Genomic DNA, 19,736 nt, shown 5'->3' on the forward strand with positions numbered 1-19,736 from the left:
GTGGGCTCTTATCCTGATCACTGTCATTCTGGCGAATTGTACTAGCACATTGTATAGACTATAGTAGATCTACAATGCACACTGCTAGGGCATGAACTCGATGAAGTCAACTCCGATGCATGCTGCATGGGCTGCTTTCGACGACACGTCGACAGGAAGAGGACGAACTGCAAAGTTTCAACGAACTATCCAATCACGCACGGGGCAGCGGAAACGACTTCTTTGTGCTGTGTACACGCTGTATTGATGTAACTACTTCTGGAAGTCAAGCGACACGAGAGAACAAGTGCAAGTCGTTTCTGGATTGATGCCTTCGCGTCTTCTTTCTGGTGCGCAGATGCTGCTGAGGCGGTTTTTGAAGGAGAAAATGAAATGCTTTAACGTTTTGGGTGGTGCACGTGGGGTATGCTGCGAGGAGGAAGTGTTTAGTCAACGAACTCCTTGCATGGTCACAACAAGGGAAACGCGCATGGGGCAAAGTCTGTCCGTTGCTCGGTGGGCAGTGGTCGAGGAGTCGCTGTGTGTGGGTTTCGACAGCGTTAACCAGTGCTACACGCCCCTGCATGATGTCAAGAACTGAAACTAACTACAAGGAGGTCTAGCATCGTTTCCTCCCATCTTTACCCCTACATAAAATGCCACCGAAAAACAATCTCGTTCTTGGACTGACGAGAACGTACATGTATGACTGGTATACTCCGCTCTCTGGACTAAACCTCTACCAGTACTGTAGCGCTGGAGACGTGTATGCATAGTGATCGCCAATAATACTACTCCGTGCTGATTGTGTCTTGAGCGTTTCATCTCCTTACTTAGTCTTCGATCGTAGTCGCATGCTCACCGAGAATCCGACCTAAGTAACTACAGAGCTGATGTTGACCTAAGTAACTACAGAGCTGATGTTGACCTAAGTAACTACAGAGCTGATGTTGACCTAAGTAACTACAGAGCTGATGTTGACCTAAGTAACTACAGAGCTGATGTTGACCTAAGTAACTACAGAGCTGATGTTGACCTAAGTAACTACAGTCTACAGAGCTGATGCTGTTCATACAATGTACAATGTTGTGCTCGAAATCTGGAAGTGCAGTATTTGCGATTTGGTTAAACACTGCATGCTGTTTAAAAGCTATCGTCACCACACTGTTGTAGATGTACATGTACATGTACGTGAATTGTTTTGTAGTCGAGGTTGTCGCCATTGTTGATAGTACTCTGTAGTTATCTGGTAGTACTAGTATGGGTACTGAGCTTATCTAGTCTGCGATGTAGGATGCTCTGCACCACAGCACCACCTCTGCCAGTAGTGATAATATTATAGCATTGACGTGTTCTCTGAAACCATTATTGCCGCCCCCGCGCCGCTGGACCGAATCGCTTGAGCTATTCAGGATCTCAGGCACACAGCTCAGCGGTGCAGATCTCGTCGACTTGGACTGGCAAACTGCTCTGAAACTGTTTGGTGCCAACAGGCAAGATGAGGAAAGACCAGGCCTGTGAACGAGGCACAACTGATGGGTCCAGGGACTTGCAATAGTCCCAGCAATTGTGTCCAAGCTACACTACTAGTACTAGTAGTGCCTGTACTGGTGCTAGTTGTAAACCTACTGCCCACGCTTTTGCGTGTGGCTTGGGCGTCGTCACTTAGGTTTGTTCAAGCAATCCACGCACAAATGCCGCTTCCTCGCTTCTTCTGTCGGCCTCATCCAGTCCAAGCCTCGCTTTCAATGCAACAGTGTCACAGAAATCAAGGCAGGGGAGATGCCATGTGAATAATTCATAGTTTGTTGCAGCGAACACCAGCATGCTACTCCTTGCCGTGGTATCTAGCTCACCTACTGCTACTAGAGGATGTGTAGTCGCAGAGGTTGGAGCGGACTCGACTGGGGAATTCAGTGAATTACCGCCATGATCAAGTCCAGACAGCAGTGCCTTCTGGACATTGAACCCCCACTTCGATGCTAGTTTGCGTGTGCTGGGACGCCAGCCCCTCAGCACAGCCTCCCGTCTGAGTATGTAGCCTCGATGGTGCTGCATGTCTGCATACTTCCCCAGCTATTTTCAAATTAATCAGTGATTGGCGCAATAGAATAGTCCGGTCTGTATTGCCTATCATAACCACTAATGTTACTGTCACAGCTGAACACCTCCCGCCAGGCGTTTACCGACACATCACAGCACTAAACTCGCCATCCGCCTTCGCGTCTGAAGTGGATTCTATTCTTCTCACTTTTTTTTCCTCTACAATCCGTTGTTCCCAACCGCCATCCTCACCGGCTGACACACTCATGTTAACCCATAATGTGTATCGATAACTATGCAGTGATGAGGCGCTTCCCTCTTCTGGTCTCAGGTAGAGTATCCTTCGGCCAACGAAGACAACGAATTGGTAGACGTGTCGAGATGTTTCTCCGGACCTGTTGTCACGTGTAGCGTTATGGGCAACAGCTTTGTTACGAGAATGATGTTACAATACGGGAATTGTGTTCATGTATTGGAGACGATCTCCGACGTGTCTAGCCGCAGGTCACGGTAAAGTATCGTTGAGAAGACGTTTCAGGCACTCAATGCAGTGTCGATGGACTCTCCCTAACAATGCAAATAGCCCGCGTTACACGCTGAAAAGCTCACTAAGCGCATCGCTTGACCTCTTGTTTCTCTGGGTGCTCGACTATAGATGTTACGAAGTTTTCTGGCACTCTCATACACAAGCAGTGGATTAATTTGTACTTGGCGCGGGTAAACGCTCAGGAACTGTCCACTTTTGGACATGGACAAGTGTTGATAGTGGTGCTCAAATGTACATTGCAGAACAGTTTAACAGCAATAGGTGAGTTTGGAGAAGCGCTGATTGCTAACGTGCAAGTGTGATGTTTCATCTTGTTTTCATTTTAGATTTTATGGGTCACGTCATGTCTTCCCTTTCATTGCTAACCTGCAGAGCACACTCCATGAATTCTGAATGCCAATGATACGCGCTAAAAGTTGAAACTAATTGCAACCGTTAATAGTGGGACAAATTGCGCCGTTCGAACGCAGCTAATTGCCTTTCACCCCCTATGCTCGGCTTGGTCTAGAGGGCACAGGGGGTGCCATTTTGCGCCAGTTTCGGGTGCGTTTCCAGGCCAGGCCCTGTCACAATAGTGCGAGGCGAGGCTAGCATTGGTGCGGAGCGTGAAATTTGCCTGCCGGAGGGACAGACGAGCTCGTTGTTGTCACTAATCGTGAAAACCACGGTCGTAGTTAGTGGTCATCGACATAACAATGCAGCCATAATTACCAGCATTTCTGATCACTATGCTGTTTTCAACGGTCTGCGTTTTAATATGTAGGGAGCAACACACTCTTCCCCTGCATTTTAATAGTTCCCATATTACGCTCAGCTCAGTCTAGATGACTACATGTAGTCATGTAACTGTTTGCTGTAACTATACCAGCAGTGCAGGCAGCAGCCAGAAAGCTGTTGCGTGTGCATTCGTGTTGGGCAGCGTGATCTTGAGGGTGGCTGAGCGACGGAGCATGGCCGGGCAATTGCTCGCTTGTGCGCAGTTTCCAAGGATCGAGGGCACACGAATCTTGCATGCAGGGCAACCCTTCCATAAGCAGACCAAGGACAGAGGGAGGCCCCACACTCCAGTACACGGTCTGTGTTTGGAGTTATGACAATGCATCTGTTTAGACCTACTGTACCATGTGAACATACACTTCAGTACAGCGGTATGGACACCTCAAACTCGAGGAACACCATAACACCGATACATGTGGGGTTCGTGATGACCCTCGTGACCTGTCATTTCAAGTTGAAAATGAAACAGAACTGTAGGCTTGCATGGGTTGACATTGCCGGGAGAGGGGGGAAGAGCATTGCGACGGAGCAAATGTGCTACCAGCTGAACTCCATTTATGACCCCGGACTGAAAGAGCTGCATGCTGCTGTTACCGCTACGTACACGCTGTATAATTCAGTATTCGACAGGATATTGCAAGTTTCTGCCCGCCCAGCTCACTCCTACCACCCTCCTCCCCCTCTATCTTTCTCCCTGGCCTTGGTTTTTACCGCAGAGTCAGTATGCACGATCCATGAGTCACAGATGCTGACTGATACTACTACTAGTGATAACCTAATGCTGGGACGATACGTAGTGAAATTCGCTGAAAGGGAATGTTTAATGAATCGCTGCAGCAAGCGCGCGCGGCCAATGTTCAAAGAACACGATTGAGCCATGATTACTGCAGCATAATACCGTGTCTCGCTGTGTAAGTGCATACGAAGCAGTGCCTCCTGTACTGACACAGTTCATCCTGTATGAACATGAGCAGTCTTGTACTGATCGCGATCAGCGATGATCAACCGTTGCTACATGCCGTCCCCTGGCATTGCATAGGTAGGGGCAGGTGCTGCTGGCTGGCGAGCCAGCAGCCAGGCTACGACCAGTAGTAAGTAGTACGGGCTAGCAGTGCAGTGCATGTCGGATCGCAGAGACCGACACCCAGGCACACAGGTACGCAGCACCCAGGCACTCTGGCAGGCAGCCACTCGCCGAGACGGCATTTCCGGGCATGCAATAAGTATGCCAGTGGTTCGACCACAGAGTTCAGATTGACACGCAGCCAATAGCAGCAAGTTTGCAGGACTTTCCTCCTGCCATTGACTAATAGTATCAGCTGATCAGCGCGCACCTTCCTCTCTGTACTGCTTTTCCAGTTCGTTTCAGACCTCAAGGGATTATTCCGCTTTCTGTCCAACAACAGATCACATCACGCAATCAATACACAGAAATACTGATAAGGCCAATAGGTACGCCTGAATTTGGCGTTCAGATTGTCGGATATGGCGACCATGATGACTACCAACAAGTTCTCCATACACTCGATCTTAGGCGATAGTGTCAATCCAGGATTGACGCACGTCAACGGTTGCAACCCCGTCGTTCCTCAGACTGCTCTCACGTCGGCAGTGGCCCAGGAGGCAGCACTCCGCGCTGCGTTCTGCAACGGCTACACCACGAACATGATGCCCTGCTCTACAGCTGCTAATAACACCACGCCAGCAGCAGCACCAATTCCAGCGCCACATCTTCCTCAGGCACAGCAAGCAGCAGCAGCGCCACCGCCGACCAATGGGATGAACTTGGCACTGGCACAAGGGCCGAACCAGTTCACCCCGGCTGTCACTGGTGCGACCATCCTCCGACCACCAGGCAATTCACCCATCACATGGCAACCTTTGGCTTTCTACCAGGACACGAGATGGACGTTACCCCAGCAGACCACTAGCAGCACTGAAGGTCAGTTACAAAAACAATGTGTGTTTTAAACTTTGTAAGCACACGGGCTGGGAATTCAAAAGAGCGTGCGATTCCGAATTACTAACGCTACCTTCTAAACATGCAGACGTTTGTGATCCTTTAAAAAACTGGGCTCCCTCCTGAAATCTTCAGATTGTTCTCTACATAAGTTTGAAACATTAGTAGTGCAATGAACTCATGATATTCCTTTGAGGGAAAGAAAATGAGAAAAGTCTGAAGACAGAATTAATGTTGCTGTCACCACCGGGACTCGAACAGGAGGGACACTGGCCTTGGCGTAGACCAGCGACACAGTGTTGAATTTTATTGAAGGTCACAGCACAAACAGCAGTAACACCTTCTTTTATGATCATGTTTTCATCATGATGATGATTCTGTGTTGAACTTCAAACTGGATAGTGAACCCGTGGCTTGACTGCAGCGCTGGGTATTCTGAGAGGCAGCATAATCCGCACACAATCGCGCAGCGAAAACACGCATTTCGACGAGCTGTTGGATATCTGCTGCCAGTTGTTCCACTTGGCGACGCAAAGCCCTGCTCCTTTTAATTGTTTGCTAAGCAAGGAACTAACCGATGTGCACTGTGCACATCGGTTAGCCACTGGTGACACCAGTCGGCTGTGGAACTGCCACAAGACGCTCGAAAACGACCGCCCTGCCTGCGCGCGCTGTGGGCCCCACATCAGAGTAGAACTAACTGGTTGATGAGACTGCAGCGCTACTCAGAGGTGGGCTTGGCGCGTGTACTTGCATTAAACCTTCCCTAGCGAGGATCAGGGGCCGTCATTGCAGTTGAAGATTCTTTGTTCACCTCAAGTGCAAAACACCAGTAGAGGAAATGTGGTTAAGATCGCTGTTGGCAGAAAGGGAGGATGTTAGGAACATTCCTCTTCGTTCATGAATCAAACCGAGACGCGCCACACAAGGGTGAATCATCGGTGCAAGAGGGGATGTAGAGTGTGAAAGAGCTTGCCATAACTACGACAACTGAGTGCTGGATAAGCGATTCAGGCCGCCAAGTGTAGAGAATCATCGAATGAAATGCGACTAGACTGGAGATGATCGTGGCTCTTTGTACATGTACTAAGTTAGTTGTGGAGCCTGTTCACAGTGAAGGTCTTCATGAATCCGAACAGCAAGGATATCGTGCAATCAGTCTTCATGACTTAGTTAAACTGCCCAATCACAATCGATTTGTAGCGAAGCGATCGACACGAGAGGCTAAGTGGCGACCGGCGTTTGTCAGCGCTTGGCTCTACAAAGTGTCAATTGCTAATAATTAATACACACACGTACACAATGTGATAATTATATCGATAGTGCTAATAGTAATACTACAGCATCCACACTGCATGGACAATGTCGAGCCTGTTACTCAGCGGTTGAGCAGATCAGCGAAATCGGGTTGGTATCACCTGAGATCATCTTGGCAAAACGGTCTTGCCGGGAAATCAAGTATGCTGGTGTCCTTGTTGACGCCAGTCAGTACATCACACGCTCTGCTGTGGGACCGATCGGGAACATGCAACACTGGAGGGAGTGTATGGGTGTTGACTGTTGGTGTTATCTTCAATCTACTAATAAACATCATCGTTGCTCGTGAGGTACTCCTACATATCTATTACACATTGTAGGGAAAGCATCGATGCACGGGTATGGGTTCAATAGGCTGGATGTGGACGATGGGCGAAGCAAGCCACTGCAGGTTGGAGGGGAGACAAAGAGCACGTATGCATGGTCGTGGACCCGTATGGCCTTTGCCACAAACACTTCTACTTCTAGAGGGTGTTCACGGTGTGGAAGACCGTGACTTCAGCCGGCCTCCAGGACATTGTTCACACTTCACAGAGGCATGGTAATGCCCACTACACTGTAAACAATGTCCATGCAGTCCTATGTTGAAGCAAATATCAGGGGCCAGTCAACGGGACGCGGACTTGCGGATTGTGTGACGACTTCGGAAGTTTCTATAGCATTTCCCGCACATATCCTTTGCAATCCTAACGACCCTACCCCCTTGACTTTGAAGCCACCCAAGCCACCCACCCAGCATTCCCACAGCAAATGCTCATCCACTTAATTTATCACGTACATGTACATGATTGCGATGTCACATGATCGGTCATGACATGAGTACAATGCACTGGTATGGTATGGGGGAAGTGACTGAGAGTTAGAACCTCAGCCAAGTTAGTTAAGGCATGGATGATAATGGACAATTACAAGTACACAATGAGCACTTGAATAAAGCGATTGGTAGCGGTGCACTCTGCACAGAATCAGCCTTTTTCCACACAGTGACATGATTAGGTGTGTAGTATTGGGCGACCGGGCACTGTGCTGTTCTTGTATCCTGCTTCCATCAACACATGAGAAGAGAGATGTAGTCTGAGACTCCCGATAACGTACAGTCACCTTTCCTAACTCAAACCTCTGTTACTTTTTGGCAAGACTCAGGATGGATGTTTGCATCCAAGCCGAAGTGTCTGAGCAGCCTCAGCCTTGTGTTGAAAAGCTTCTCCAGCGTCTTGTGATCTTGCCGTGGTCTCCCCGTAGTCTTCCTGCCAGGCGCTTTGCCAGATCTCCCAACGAGCAGTAACCCCTGAATTCCCTGGTGTAATTCCGCACCAGGCCGCAGCGCTGCTTGGCATTGAGCCCCAGCACCGGCAATTGTTTCCTGCGCTAGAGCCAAAGACTCCGTGCCATAGTGCGGCACAGTTCGTGTAGCAAGCACGGTGTTTTGCAATGGCGGTCGCCAACATCCTGACCACTGGTGCTGCGTCTCTGCTGTGTGTGTGCGTGCGTGCATGTGTATCATTATGCTTGTGTGTATTTATGTGTGTGTGTGTGTGTGTGTGTGTGTGTGTGTGTGTGTGTGTGTATTTCTATATTGATATGCTTGACTGATAGCGTGGCTTGTATTCACTGGCGTGAGACTGAATGCTTTGTTTCAACATGATATGGCCACGATGTGCGGCGCGAGTGGCTCTCGCGGTTTCCTCTTTCGTGTCTGCTCTCCTAGGACTGAGTCAACCGAGGACTTGGTCGACTTTAACTTTAGACCTGCAAGTGCTGGCTCCTCTCACCCCAGCAACCGCGAACAGTTTTAATAGGGTGACATTCTATTGGTAGTGCGCCGGGCACTCCACAAAAAGCGGTGGATGTAGAGATCGAGAAATGCTTCGCGATCACTCACCATACTCTGTTTGTGCCATCGTGCTCTGCCTGTGTGCTGTGTCCAGGGATCATGCACCCGACGACACCCGCTGCCATGCAGCCCAGCTATCAAACCACGGCCGCCGCCTCCTGCAACGTCGGCTGCTATGGATACGACAACACGAGCGCGGCGGGCATGGGGATGGGCCTGAATCCGGCGGCTGCGGCTGCAGCACAGCGTCCGCACGTCTATGGTCTGGGCCAACTGAAGCTGAAGAAAAAGAAGACTAGAACGGTGTTTACACGTTCCCAGATCGATCAGCTGGAACTGACGTTCAACCAGAAGCGCTACCTGTCCTCCAACGATCGCCTTCAGCTAGCATTATCACTGAAGATGACCGAGACTCAGGTGAAAGTCTGGTTTCAGAACAGACGAAACAAGTGGAAGCGCGAAATAGCCACCACCTCCGGACAGCGTCCCGGCTCGGCTGAGAGCCAGAGTGCGGACAGCTGCATGGAGAAATCCTCCACCACGTCACAGTCAGGGGCCAACGATATGACGGAAGACACGGAAGAGTGGGAGGAGTGCGACGGACCTCTCTCGTCCGGGGAGCAGTTTGAAGACGGTGGTTTCCCTTCAGCGGGCAATGGTGGCAACGGGGTAGCCGTAGCTGCTCCTGCAAGCTCTACTAACCAGCTAAATCAGCAACAAACACTGTCTCAACCACAGCAGCAGCAGCAGCACTTGACAAGCTGGCGCACGTCATAGGATATCAGCAGTCAGCAGAGAGACTGATGTTATCCTGACCTCTGCCCTGTTACCAGGCGAGAACAGAGAGCACCCCCACCCCCACTCTCTCCAGCTGCGTTTTCACACTTGTCAAGGTTATCTCCGTCTTGAAGCTCGCCTCCAAAGCCCTATTCTAACGTGCATCATCGTTTACGAGCAATCTACTCGTCTCTCCGAGAAAGGTTTTTACAGCAGCGTGTGTTGGCCAGCACCACCGCTATCTATGGGACAGTCAAAACAGTGACCACGTTTGACTGCTCAGAATAATGGATGCACCCGATTTCAACAGCAAAATGAGCAGGAAGCACACAGCTCAGAATGGCTAGGTGCCAGTGATTCCCTTCACGTTTCGCCATTTCAACATCACAACTTCACGTTGCCAGCCAGTCATATCCTGGACACTAAGGAGTAACTCCCGAAATGCGTACATTATACTAGCAACCATGAGCGAACAGTACACAAGCACTGTATGTGCATCACGCACTGCAATTGCAGCGATTACAGACCATCAAGCCAATCTGAAACTCTGAAGAACTCCACAGATTATGATACATGTACAATATTTTCACCTACTAATAAATCTCTGCAAGTTCGTTTACTGTGTTTGTTGATCTTGATCGAATGATGGCTGCTGATATTGCCTGCACTCGTTGGAGATTATGGACATGTAGCAATTGCTTCCAAGTTGAATTAACAATTCACATCACCCTCACACAAAGCAATTCACACGAATTTCCCATAATATAGCATGTTGTCACTTGTTATTTCCACTACTTAGGCAGCGTTGATTCGCAAGACGTGATAAGCTGGGCATTTTTCGCCATAAAATAATTATTTTCACGAATTTCACTCTTCATTTTAGGAAAGTATCGTCTCTGGCGTGGGCTGTGCCCACCCAGGGAGATAGTAACTGGCACATCAAACCAACACCTATCATGTTCTCTGTTCCTGTGTTGTGATGCACATGTACATTGTACATGTGTGTGGGACACATCACTTGAATTACGATACTTGGGAACCAACCCGATCTTTCTTTCCCATGATCATGGGGATAAGGTGATGTCGGGTGAGGGGTGGCTGCTACAGTCAACAAATAAGTATTCACCTTCTAACCAAAGTAATTGGAAATGCACTCGCATATGATGCTTAGTATTGCTTTGCGTGGAATGTTTATGAGCGGAGAGAACAGGAGGTAAATTGAGCGGCATGTCCAGTCATCAGAATTGCGTTGGTGAAGCCATCGCCAGGAACATAGTTATGGTCTGGTGGTAGTATCATAAGCAAGTGACCTCGTGATATTTACTTTTAGTGCAATACTTACGGTTGCTAGCCAGAGAACAATGTGACGTTTTAATACATAATGATAGCTGCATGCACCATGCTGTAAAATGTAAATAGGCTCTCTTCGGCCACGTGGTTATTAGCCGACTCAAGGACTTTGCATGCACGAATGCTGTCCACATCCACTTCTCGCCGATGATAACCTTGTTAATAATGTTATGCAGAGATCAAACTTCATTTCCGCCCGTTGGTCAGAAGAATGGCAAACTGTTGACAAAATCCAACGACCACCGTAACATTAGCTGAGTTATTGCACCGTATGGGATGATACACTCACTAGTTAGCTGTCCGTGTTTGGGTGCAATGGCGGATAGATACTCTTTACAGCACTACATAATGCTCCGACGACGATAGCTGACTTCCTTGACTCCAAATACTGTCGACAACTAGGTGTTCAAGGAAGCCCCGTGAAGGTTTTGATAAGTATTGGTCGCGCAAAACTGGGCGAGAAAGGGAAAGAGCTTCAACCAAAGAAGCCGAGGGGCCGCCCCTGGTGTAACTGACACTCGGACGAGATTCATTGTTTCTTGCTTCCACCCTCTTGGGAGGAACCAGGCACATATGGCACATGACAATATTATAGGAAATGTTCGTACACGCCACGCAAGAATTACCCCACTCCTGATCCTGGCAAGAGCCCGTGAGGTGTGAATTCCATCGGTACGTATGCTGAACTGAACGTGTACAAGTGAATACGCTCACACAGAAGTATGAACAGTGAGATCGAGGAACTGCTTCCTCTTCTATTTCCATGTTCGTGTTCGCGCCAGTTCACTTGCCAGCGCTGTCTGCTAAACGTCTTCCGCCTGCAGACAGTACATAGTTCACGGGAAAACCTCGTCACCTGCTTGACACTCCCATCCAGTTTTGTGTTTCTGTGCTGCAATCGACCACTACGGTAACACGAACAGTGTGATAGTTGATCGATGCTAGAGACTTGTTGAGCGCCCACATCATCAGCCGGCCTTCCTAGTTCCAAAACTGTCGCTATAATAGTGGCAACACACAGGAGGGTCCGTTCTTGTCCAAGCTCAAAGCATCGACGATCGCCTTGATTGCGACTTCCCCGCAAGTGCACTAACATTGGAGCTGCAAAGATTGACGCCATATTCACCCGATAAATATATACCCACCTCCGCACGCCAATACCAATGGACCCCAAAGCTGTCTAGTAAGCGGCTTAAGTTCCTCGTTTGCTGTGAATCCCTTTTCTTTTCTCTGCACACTCCGCATGGAGAACAAGTCATATTGCCATAGCCGCCAATGTATACAATGCATGCAATGCACGCTGCTGGGATGCGAGAGATCTCTCGTCAGACCTGGTATCGTAGCTTAGACATGTCGCCATCGGAAACGATTGCCGGAGAATTGGACATTCTTCTTGAAGGCAATCGTCCGTCTGAATGCTCTGAGTGGTCGGTGCGGTTTCCTCTCTTTTGACCTGCGCTCCACACTCATTCTCGACAGTCTTTTCCACCCGCGCGGAGCCGATGACAATGCATGTACCATCGACCAGTATCATGCACGTACTGATCATCACCACAGTAAATGCTCCGCTCTGTGCGTAGCCGTCAGTGGTAAATGCACATCAGAACGGACTGGTACAGTAACAACATCTTCATCTCCTCATTTGGCCGCCTGGATTGCCCTCCAGACTTGGGGCAAGAGTTCATTCGACCGACCAGGTTGCTCGTGCGCGCGTGTGTATGTGTGTGTGCGCGCGCGCGCGCGCGCGCGTGTGTGTGTGTGGTTGATGTTCGTTCCGATATTCGGATGGGCAGCCAGCATATCTACATGTACATGTACGTATTGTGTGTAGCAGTGAACGCCATAGAAAGATACCATGGCCGTTGAAAGCTTTTTGAAACCACTAGTATTTCAAGGTACTGTTCGCTGCTTCGATGTGCTCTGCATGACCAACTATTCAGCTATGTGCTTGTCCAGGAGGTGAAATATGCGTTACCATAATTAGCACCTTCATTCCATGCCACTGTCACTGCAAACGAGGCGGTCGCGAAACGGGCTTCTCTCCCCCGCGTTCATCGTTAAAAATGTGGCGGGGTTGCGGGCTGTTAACACATTGGGGCTGACAGTAATTAATACCAACACGCACCAATCCCTATCTTTAGCTATTGAGTGATCCATAGCTTTACGAGTGATTGAAGTCTTTGTGCGGGTAGGCAGTCCGTTGAGTACTCCATACTTTCCTACTACTTGTAGAGCCTAGGCCTGGGCTACAGTAGTAGTGATGTTCTCGCCTCGACAACTTGTACCGCTTCGTCGTTGCTGCCACTGTCGGCATTGCCTGAATGCAAATGCTTAGGAATGCAGTGGCCATTCCAGCCGCAGCTGCCTGCTGACAACTGGAGGAACGGAAACGTCCAATTCTACCCGGAGCCAGAGTTTCCTAACAATCTTCATAGAATCTCAGTACATTGTAGTCTGTACTGTACTACAGTAGTTCAATGATAGATTGTAGACCTACAGTGTACATGATGCTCTTCATCACATGATCACAATGGACTTGAAGCCTCGACTCTCGAGATATGTCATACCAGTGACCGTGTAGCGATGACTGAATCTTCCATTAAATTTTAGATTCCTTGTATACATGCATGGTCAGTCCAAGCATCCAATCGGCGACGAGTCATGTCACGCGAAATCTATGCATGTCGGCTTCATACACCCATTATCAAGCCGCTGTACATGTACATGTAGCTGCTCACGCATACAGCAACATACGTGTACGTCACGTGGGTCGTCCGAGCGAGTACCAAGCCTTCTAAATCTATAAATGTCCCAAATATGCACTCAAGCGTTTGCGATGTTAAAAGAGCAACAACGACAATAATTATAAACGCGGGTGAAGGCCACTCTTGCTGGAGCCTATCAGTCTGGTCAGTGCATCAGTATGGCATAGGTAGTTTAGGTTCGCAGGCAGTGGAGCTCTCGATAACATCTTTTTTTAAATCTCATTCTGTTTGTGTGTTTGTACATGTATATTGGCAGCCAACCTGGTCATTCACTGTCCAACGTCAGGAAAGGCTCATTATCCATACCGTAGTCACTGTCAGTATTGCTATTCCCCTTTGAGTTCGCGAGGCGTTATGTATTGGGGCACCGCGAACATCCGTGCAGCACACCAGACGAACAACTTGTCCTGATCTGCTCACTGAAAACAGTGTAACTAACGTAGCCTGCAATCCACTGCCAATGCAAGTCAGCGGTACTTGTAAAGTACTCAAACCTCCTATCACTGTATCTGTGCTGTATCTGTGCTGTATCTGTGCTGTATCTGTGCTAGACATAGCGCATGTACAAGAATGCTGCCTAGCTCGATGATCACTACTACTACTGCTCTTCATTCGCCTCCGACCTTGATCCAGTCCAGGGTGTGGTCTGGATATCACTAGGATTGACCAATGTCTTGTTTAACCCTAGATGGATGATCCACATCAGTTTGGACAGAGAAGCATACAGACAACGACATGTGATCGGTATAATACAGCTTATACAGCCTACACGATCATCGCCAATACTGGCAATACTAGATCGTCAACGCCAAGGTCTAGTGTCGAGCTGTTTGGATTGCCAGGGAACAAGGCCGAGCTGGATGAGGGCTCCAATCCCAGCTGTCCAGCGGTGCGGGGGAAATGCCAAGCATGTGTCTGTCATTGTTCGCGCTTCTCAGCCTCCCAATGTGCTGCTGTGCCCATGCCCGGAGGGTAGAATACATGTTGCGGCTGAGTCGCAGTCGGCAGGACAGTATCTATCTTCTCTGCTGACTTCTGTAACAAAACACCAGTGTTCCCAGGTCAGACTGAGGAAGAGGGATTAAAAATTAACACGTCAAGTTGCAATGACAGGAAGATCATGGAGTAGGTATCCACAGAGAACACAAACACACACAACACACGGGAGCCAAGCACGGAAATCCTAACTAATTGTTTCGCGCTGGCCCCGTGCCGGGAATCGACGACGACCTTTGTTTGTCGGGGGCTCCGAGATTACTATTTCTGCCCATTCAACGTGCCCACAAAACCACCACGAACGTTCGATTTGGCTCAAAATACCGCTGCAAACCTCAAAAGGTACACTAACAATGCGTGGATTTCTCAAGCGACCACTCCAGGTAGTAGTACCCAGCCACAGTCCTGTTCACGCCCAGTATCAGCGAGTCTCAATAATACACTTCCACGAGGCGCACAAAGTCACCTTTCGCCTACGATTGCATGATGCCTTGAGTCAGTGTCAATGGTTGGTTGCTTGGGTATTGGTGAGCGGGTTTGATTGTAGTGGACAAACGCAAACAGATCATTTGGTATTCATAAGACCTGCACAAGTTCCAGAGAATCATTTGCAGAAACTTCTCAGGTAAGGCTTATACATGTAGCTAGGAGTCGTATAAACGCAAAAGCCAAAAAAGGGGTTCATGCGACTCCCCGATGAGTATTGAAATCATCGTCACATTAATCATGGAGACCGAGACAGATGACAACACAGTCTGCTATTTTTAAAGAGCAGTAGAGTTGTAACTAAGTTGTCATTGTACAATGTCATGTACACATATTATTACTTTTCTAGGGAAATCCCCACACAGATTGTGAGTCTTGCTACAGCCTAGTACTACAGGGTAGTCTACCCTTGGTAATTGCTGAAATAAAGATGAAGGAGGCCGCACAATAGGCCATTAGCCGTTGCAAAAGACTATCTGAGAGGCTTCGTGTAGGAATTCCTGGGGCATCCCACTGCTCTTACCTGGGGCCAGACTGATCGAGAGCTAGGTGACATGCGGAAATGCAACTTGCGGCAAGCTCTTTAAAAAAAGTTGTTTACTTCATTAGCCATCGATCACTCACCACAGCGAATAACGACGTATGAGTACAAGTGGTCTCTGACATTCAAACTGTCGCATCCAGAACCCTGGCTGCTTTCAAGTTTCATCAGGTTCCTATCAGTATGGGTTTTTTAATAGCCTCATATTATTAAACGGACAATTAGAAAACCTTTCCAGCTTTATAAAAATGTGACAAGTAATAGAGTTGCTGCAGGGTGATACACCGTGACCCGTTCTAATTCCATCCACACTGCAGGGTGATACACCCGTTCTAATTCCATCCACACATTGCAAGATGTCGGCACTTCTGTCCTCGGCTAAATAGTAAATTACTCTATGACTATGAGTGGTACATGCACTACATGTAACGACTGTCGCCTAGGTTACGTTAGTAACGAGAGGCGCCGACGACTTACTGGAGACAACTAATAGTACTTACTAGTGCGCGTCGAGATACATTACATAGCTTATCGTTCAAACCAGTCAGCCGGTACATGGCTACATGCCTTGGTCAAATACTACTAGTACTGAGCAGGGAGTCGTATAGCCTCAAATCAGGTAACGAGTGTGGCTCAAATGAGCAATGAGTTCTCTTTATCGGCGGTTTTGGAAACACAGGATGAAACATCCTGAAACTTTTGATCGTGAGGGACGGTACGAGCGCCAAGCAAACATGCAAATGCATGAAGAGTACGATTGTGTAGCAAAATTTAGAAAATGTTTCATCCAGCATGGGCCTGTGTTTGCAAAGAACGGAAAGAGAAAATAGTTCTTGTGTGTTCAAGCGCTCCGGCATATGCGAGGCCGCTCTCATTCAAGGCCACGCAAAGCCAGGTGCTGAATAGTATGCCGGTATGTCGTCTAGTGAGAAACTTGCTTTTCAAGTAAGTTTCATCATCATGATTCTCATGACCGACGGTGAAGTACAGCATCAGTTATACAGAAGATACCAGCTTGACTTTTGAGGCAGCAATCACTGTAAACGATGGGGCGGCCGGAAACGCACGCATCCGCCAGAGCACTGCCTACCCCCTGGCAGCCATTACAGTTTACATTTCGACACATAACCATGATAACGGCCCGGGTCAGACATGGTAGCGCTAGCGGCCATTATGATTTACAACGGGACATGGTGGCCGGTATGAAGCATAGGACCTTGGACCAAGCATAGGACATTGGACCAAGCACAGGACCTTGGTCGTCATCATGAGGAGGTATGGCGTGTGCGACCTCGGTCCAATGGATTTGTCGTTCAGCGGTTTTCCTTTGGGTTTGTGTTTTTTTCAAGCAGGTCCCAAAGCCAAGGCCCGTGGCGTTAGTTCAATAGCACTGCACGGCCACCGCATTACCTCGACAATCATGCATGGGCTTGCAAGCAAGCCTGTGACCATTAGTCATTACCAACTCACTGATAGTATTAACACACGCACAAAAAAAGCAGAGGATTCTTTGCTTAAAAAAGCCTCGAAGCCTCGGAGCCGCTCCGAGGCTTACTAGAGCACCTGTATGTACCAGGATTTGGCAATCTTACCGTGAAAATAAGAAGAGTGATAACACGATAACAAACTATTACTTGCTGGTATTCACCAGTAGGCAGTACAGCGTTGTGTGACACCAAGTCCAAGAGTAGTAGGGTTATGTACTCTCGCCGTCTCGGCTCTGGCACAGACTCAGTGGAAGTAACAGTACTAACACACTGACTGATGCCTACGAGTACCGTGCCAGTGATAGTAGTGATAACGTCCCACCGCTAGCCCAGTCAGCTAGCCTCTGACTCTGTACTGACTGTAGCTCGCCTGCGACCCACGATTCCCACGAAACTGTAGCCATCAAGAAAGTAAAGTTAGTTCAGGAACTGTTAGTGTTACTGGTTACTGTCTGTTCACACCACGGAGGCACCCTATGATACTGGCCTATGCCTATGTTCGTATGTGAAAAACAGTGGCAGTAATCTTCACTGATACAAATAATAAGTAATCATGTCACTACTTGTGCGCTAAGTAATCATGGTAAGGGTAGTACTGTGGGTGCCATCATCATGATGTTCACTGCATCAGTGCAGTGTTCACCACGGTTCACCACCGCAATGCTGCGCGAGAATCTACATTGTCCCCCAGGGCCATGCACAGTGCAAGTCAGTGCGCAGCTGGAGTGAAGTCACTGAAGGCTTTTCAAGGCCGTCAGTGCAGTCAGTAGACCTACGAACGCTGCGACGATGCGAGCGGAATATCTGCTCTCGAGTCTCGGGCCATTCTCTGTGTGTTGTACTGGCTTGAACTTGAAGCAAGCAGTCGTCGCTCTGCACATACCAGTCACAACGAAACGCAGTGCTGACCAGGTGCAAGTATTTTGCTTTATCTACTTGTGCCTGAGTGCAGTAGTGGTGGCTTTCTTATGAACAACTGCAAGCGGCGTCGGTAGATAATTTTTAGAAAGAATTGAACGAAAGACGAAGTCTTGTAGATGCATATGTGCATGTACTTGCCATTTCAATTTGAATGTGGATGGCCGACAAGGCAAGGAGACGAGTTGCGGAACCGCAGAGAAGCTGAAGGTGATATTCAGTTCCTCCCGTCCAAGCGGCGCTGCCGGACACTGGTCAGTCGGCCGGTAGATTGAACGTCACTGACGATGTTCCCCATCAGGCATGCAGACTACGCCAATGCCACTGAGACCGATGTGTGCTGCTGAACCGGCCAAACCATGCAGTGACTGACTCAAGTAGAATAATAAAATTGCCCAACGGGATCATATTATTATGTGTGACGTGAGTAGCATGCACGCGTCATCCGTGTAAGTAGCCACGGATTACAAGTACAAGTTTAGTTACTGTACACAAGATGGATCCTGAGTTTGAGTCACGTGTGAAGGAGGCAGACCTGGTGCACCTGATACTGGGGTACTTTGACGAAGCTGGCCTGCCAAAGTCCCTTCTGGCACTGGAAGAGGAAACAGGGGTCACCAATGGCAACTGGGAGCCACACTCTGACATAGCGTTTATCCGACGTTCAGTGATTACCGGCAAGTGGGATGACCTCCTCCACTTCCTGAGACCGTTGTCCAGGAACAAAGCCACCAGGGAGAACAGTCGCCGGCTGAGCATGATCATTGAGAAGCAGCGCTTGCTGGAGTATCTGTGCACAACCGACGGTGACTCGCCCAGGGGAAAACGGCGAACAATGACCATGGTCGACAGCGAGTTTGTCAAGGTCTGGGCGGAAATCCAGCTCTGCCTCGAGCGCCTAGAGAAGCTCTGCAGTGCCGAACAGTTCGCCAGCATTCAGAAACTTGTGGACATGGGCGACTTCCGGCAGGTCACGGAACAGCTTCGTTGGTGTCCTCGGCGCGGGAGACTTGACAGTTTCAAAGAGATCCTAGCACAGTACGAAGAGGCCATGGGCATTCGACATCCATCCAGGCCAAAGCTTTCGGGGAAAAAAGACTCACCCGGGTTTGCCAGAGGCAAAGAGCAAGGGCGCCTAATAATCCTGACGGTGTTGGGAAAGTTCTACGAACAACTGCAGGAGTCATTTCAGCAACGGCGTAGTGAAACCTTCAAATCCAACGATCGGCGTTTGGTTGAGAAATGTCCTGGGGTCCTTCAGTGGTTGAAACCGGTGCGCATGGGTCCCACTGAGGTTCGGCACTGGCATAAGTTTGTACTCAACTGCGATCTGGCCAACTGGATGTCATGGTTGCCAGATAAGTTCTTTGAAGAGCTGTACCATCGGCGTACAAAGCGTGACCATTCCGTCACCATCCAGCCTATCTGCAGTACCGATGGGCATCTGAATCCGCCCATCAAGCGACTGCACCTGAGTCACGGCACCACGGGCCAGGACTCTGAGAGTAAACCGCGGAAAAAGGCGACGGCAGTGGTTTCACGTGGCCATCGTAGATCAGTAATACCCGGATCGGAGTTTTCATTTGAACACACCGCTACGACACAGGACCCCGGACATACACACGCCAGCAATACACCAGACTCGGTACTATCCTCCACCTCAGAGGAATCCTCCAGCAAAGAGTCTGCGTATCACTGTATGTCACAAGATACTACTGGAACTTACACTGATGGACAAGACCCGGTATCTCTGCCTGCTTCAAGTACTAATCCCCACACTGCAGCAGCAGCAGCAGCACTGCCCGTGATTAAAGATGACCCTACAAACAACCCAGCGTCCACACAACAGATGGAAGATCGCATGGCATGGGATGCCTGTAAGTACCCAGTACATGTGTGAAGCCGCGAGATTGCAGAGTAGCTACTGCAGCTCCTGTACAATCGAAATGAGGAGGTACT

At 49.0% G+C, this 19,736-nt stretch overlaps 2 protein-coding genes across 2 annotated transcripts in view; both read left to right on the forward strand.

Moving 5' to 3' along the window:
• The first annotated feature begins 4,520 nt into the window (after positions 1–4,520).
• LOC135814907 (homeobox protein notochord-like) lies at positions 4,521–10,191 on the forward strand. Its single transcript, XM_065328105.1, has 2 exons — positions 4,521–5,288; positions 8,552–10,191. Exons 1-2 carry the CDS (start codon positions 4,832–4,834, stop codon positions 9,232–9,234), a joined length of 1,140 nt encoding a protein of 379 aa, XP_065184177.1. The 5' UTR covers positions 4,521–4,831; the 3' UTR covers positions 9,235–10,191.
• An 8,063-nt stretch (positions 10,192–18,254) lies between these two features.
• LOC135814908 (WD repeat-containing protein 47-like) overlaps positions 18,255–19,736 on the forward strand; it is a 6,340-nt gene continuing 4,858 nt past the window's right edge. Inside the window, exon 1 of the mRNA XM_065328106.1 lies at positions 18,255–19,654. Within this exon, the coding sequence (XP_065184178.1) occupies positions 18,274–19,654 (1,381 nt within the window). The 5' untranslated portion in view covers positions 18,255–18,273. The remainder of the gene's footprint in view (positions 19,655–19,736) is intronic.

Source organism: Sycon ciliatum, chromosome 4 (genome assembly GCF_964019385.1).
Source record: "Sycon ciliatum chromosome 4, ocSycCili1.1, whole genome shotgun sequence".
Classification (NCBI taxonomy): Eukaryota; Metazoa; Porifera; class Calcarea; order Leucosolenida; family Sycettidae; genus Sycon; species Sycon ciliatum.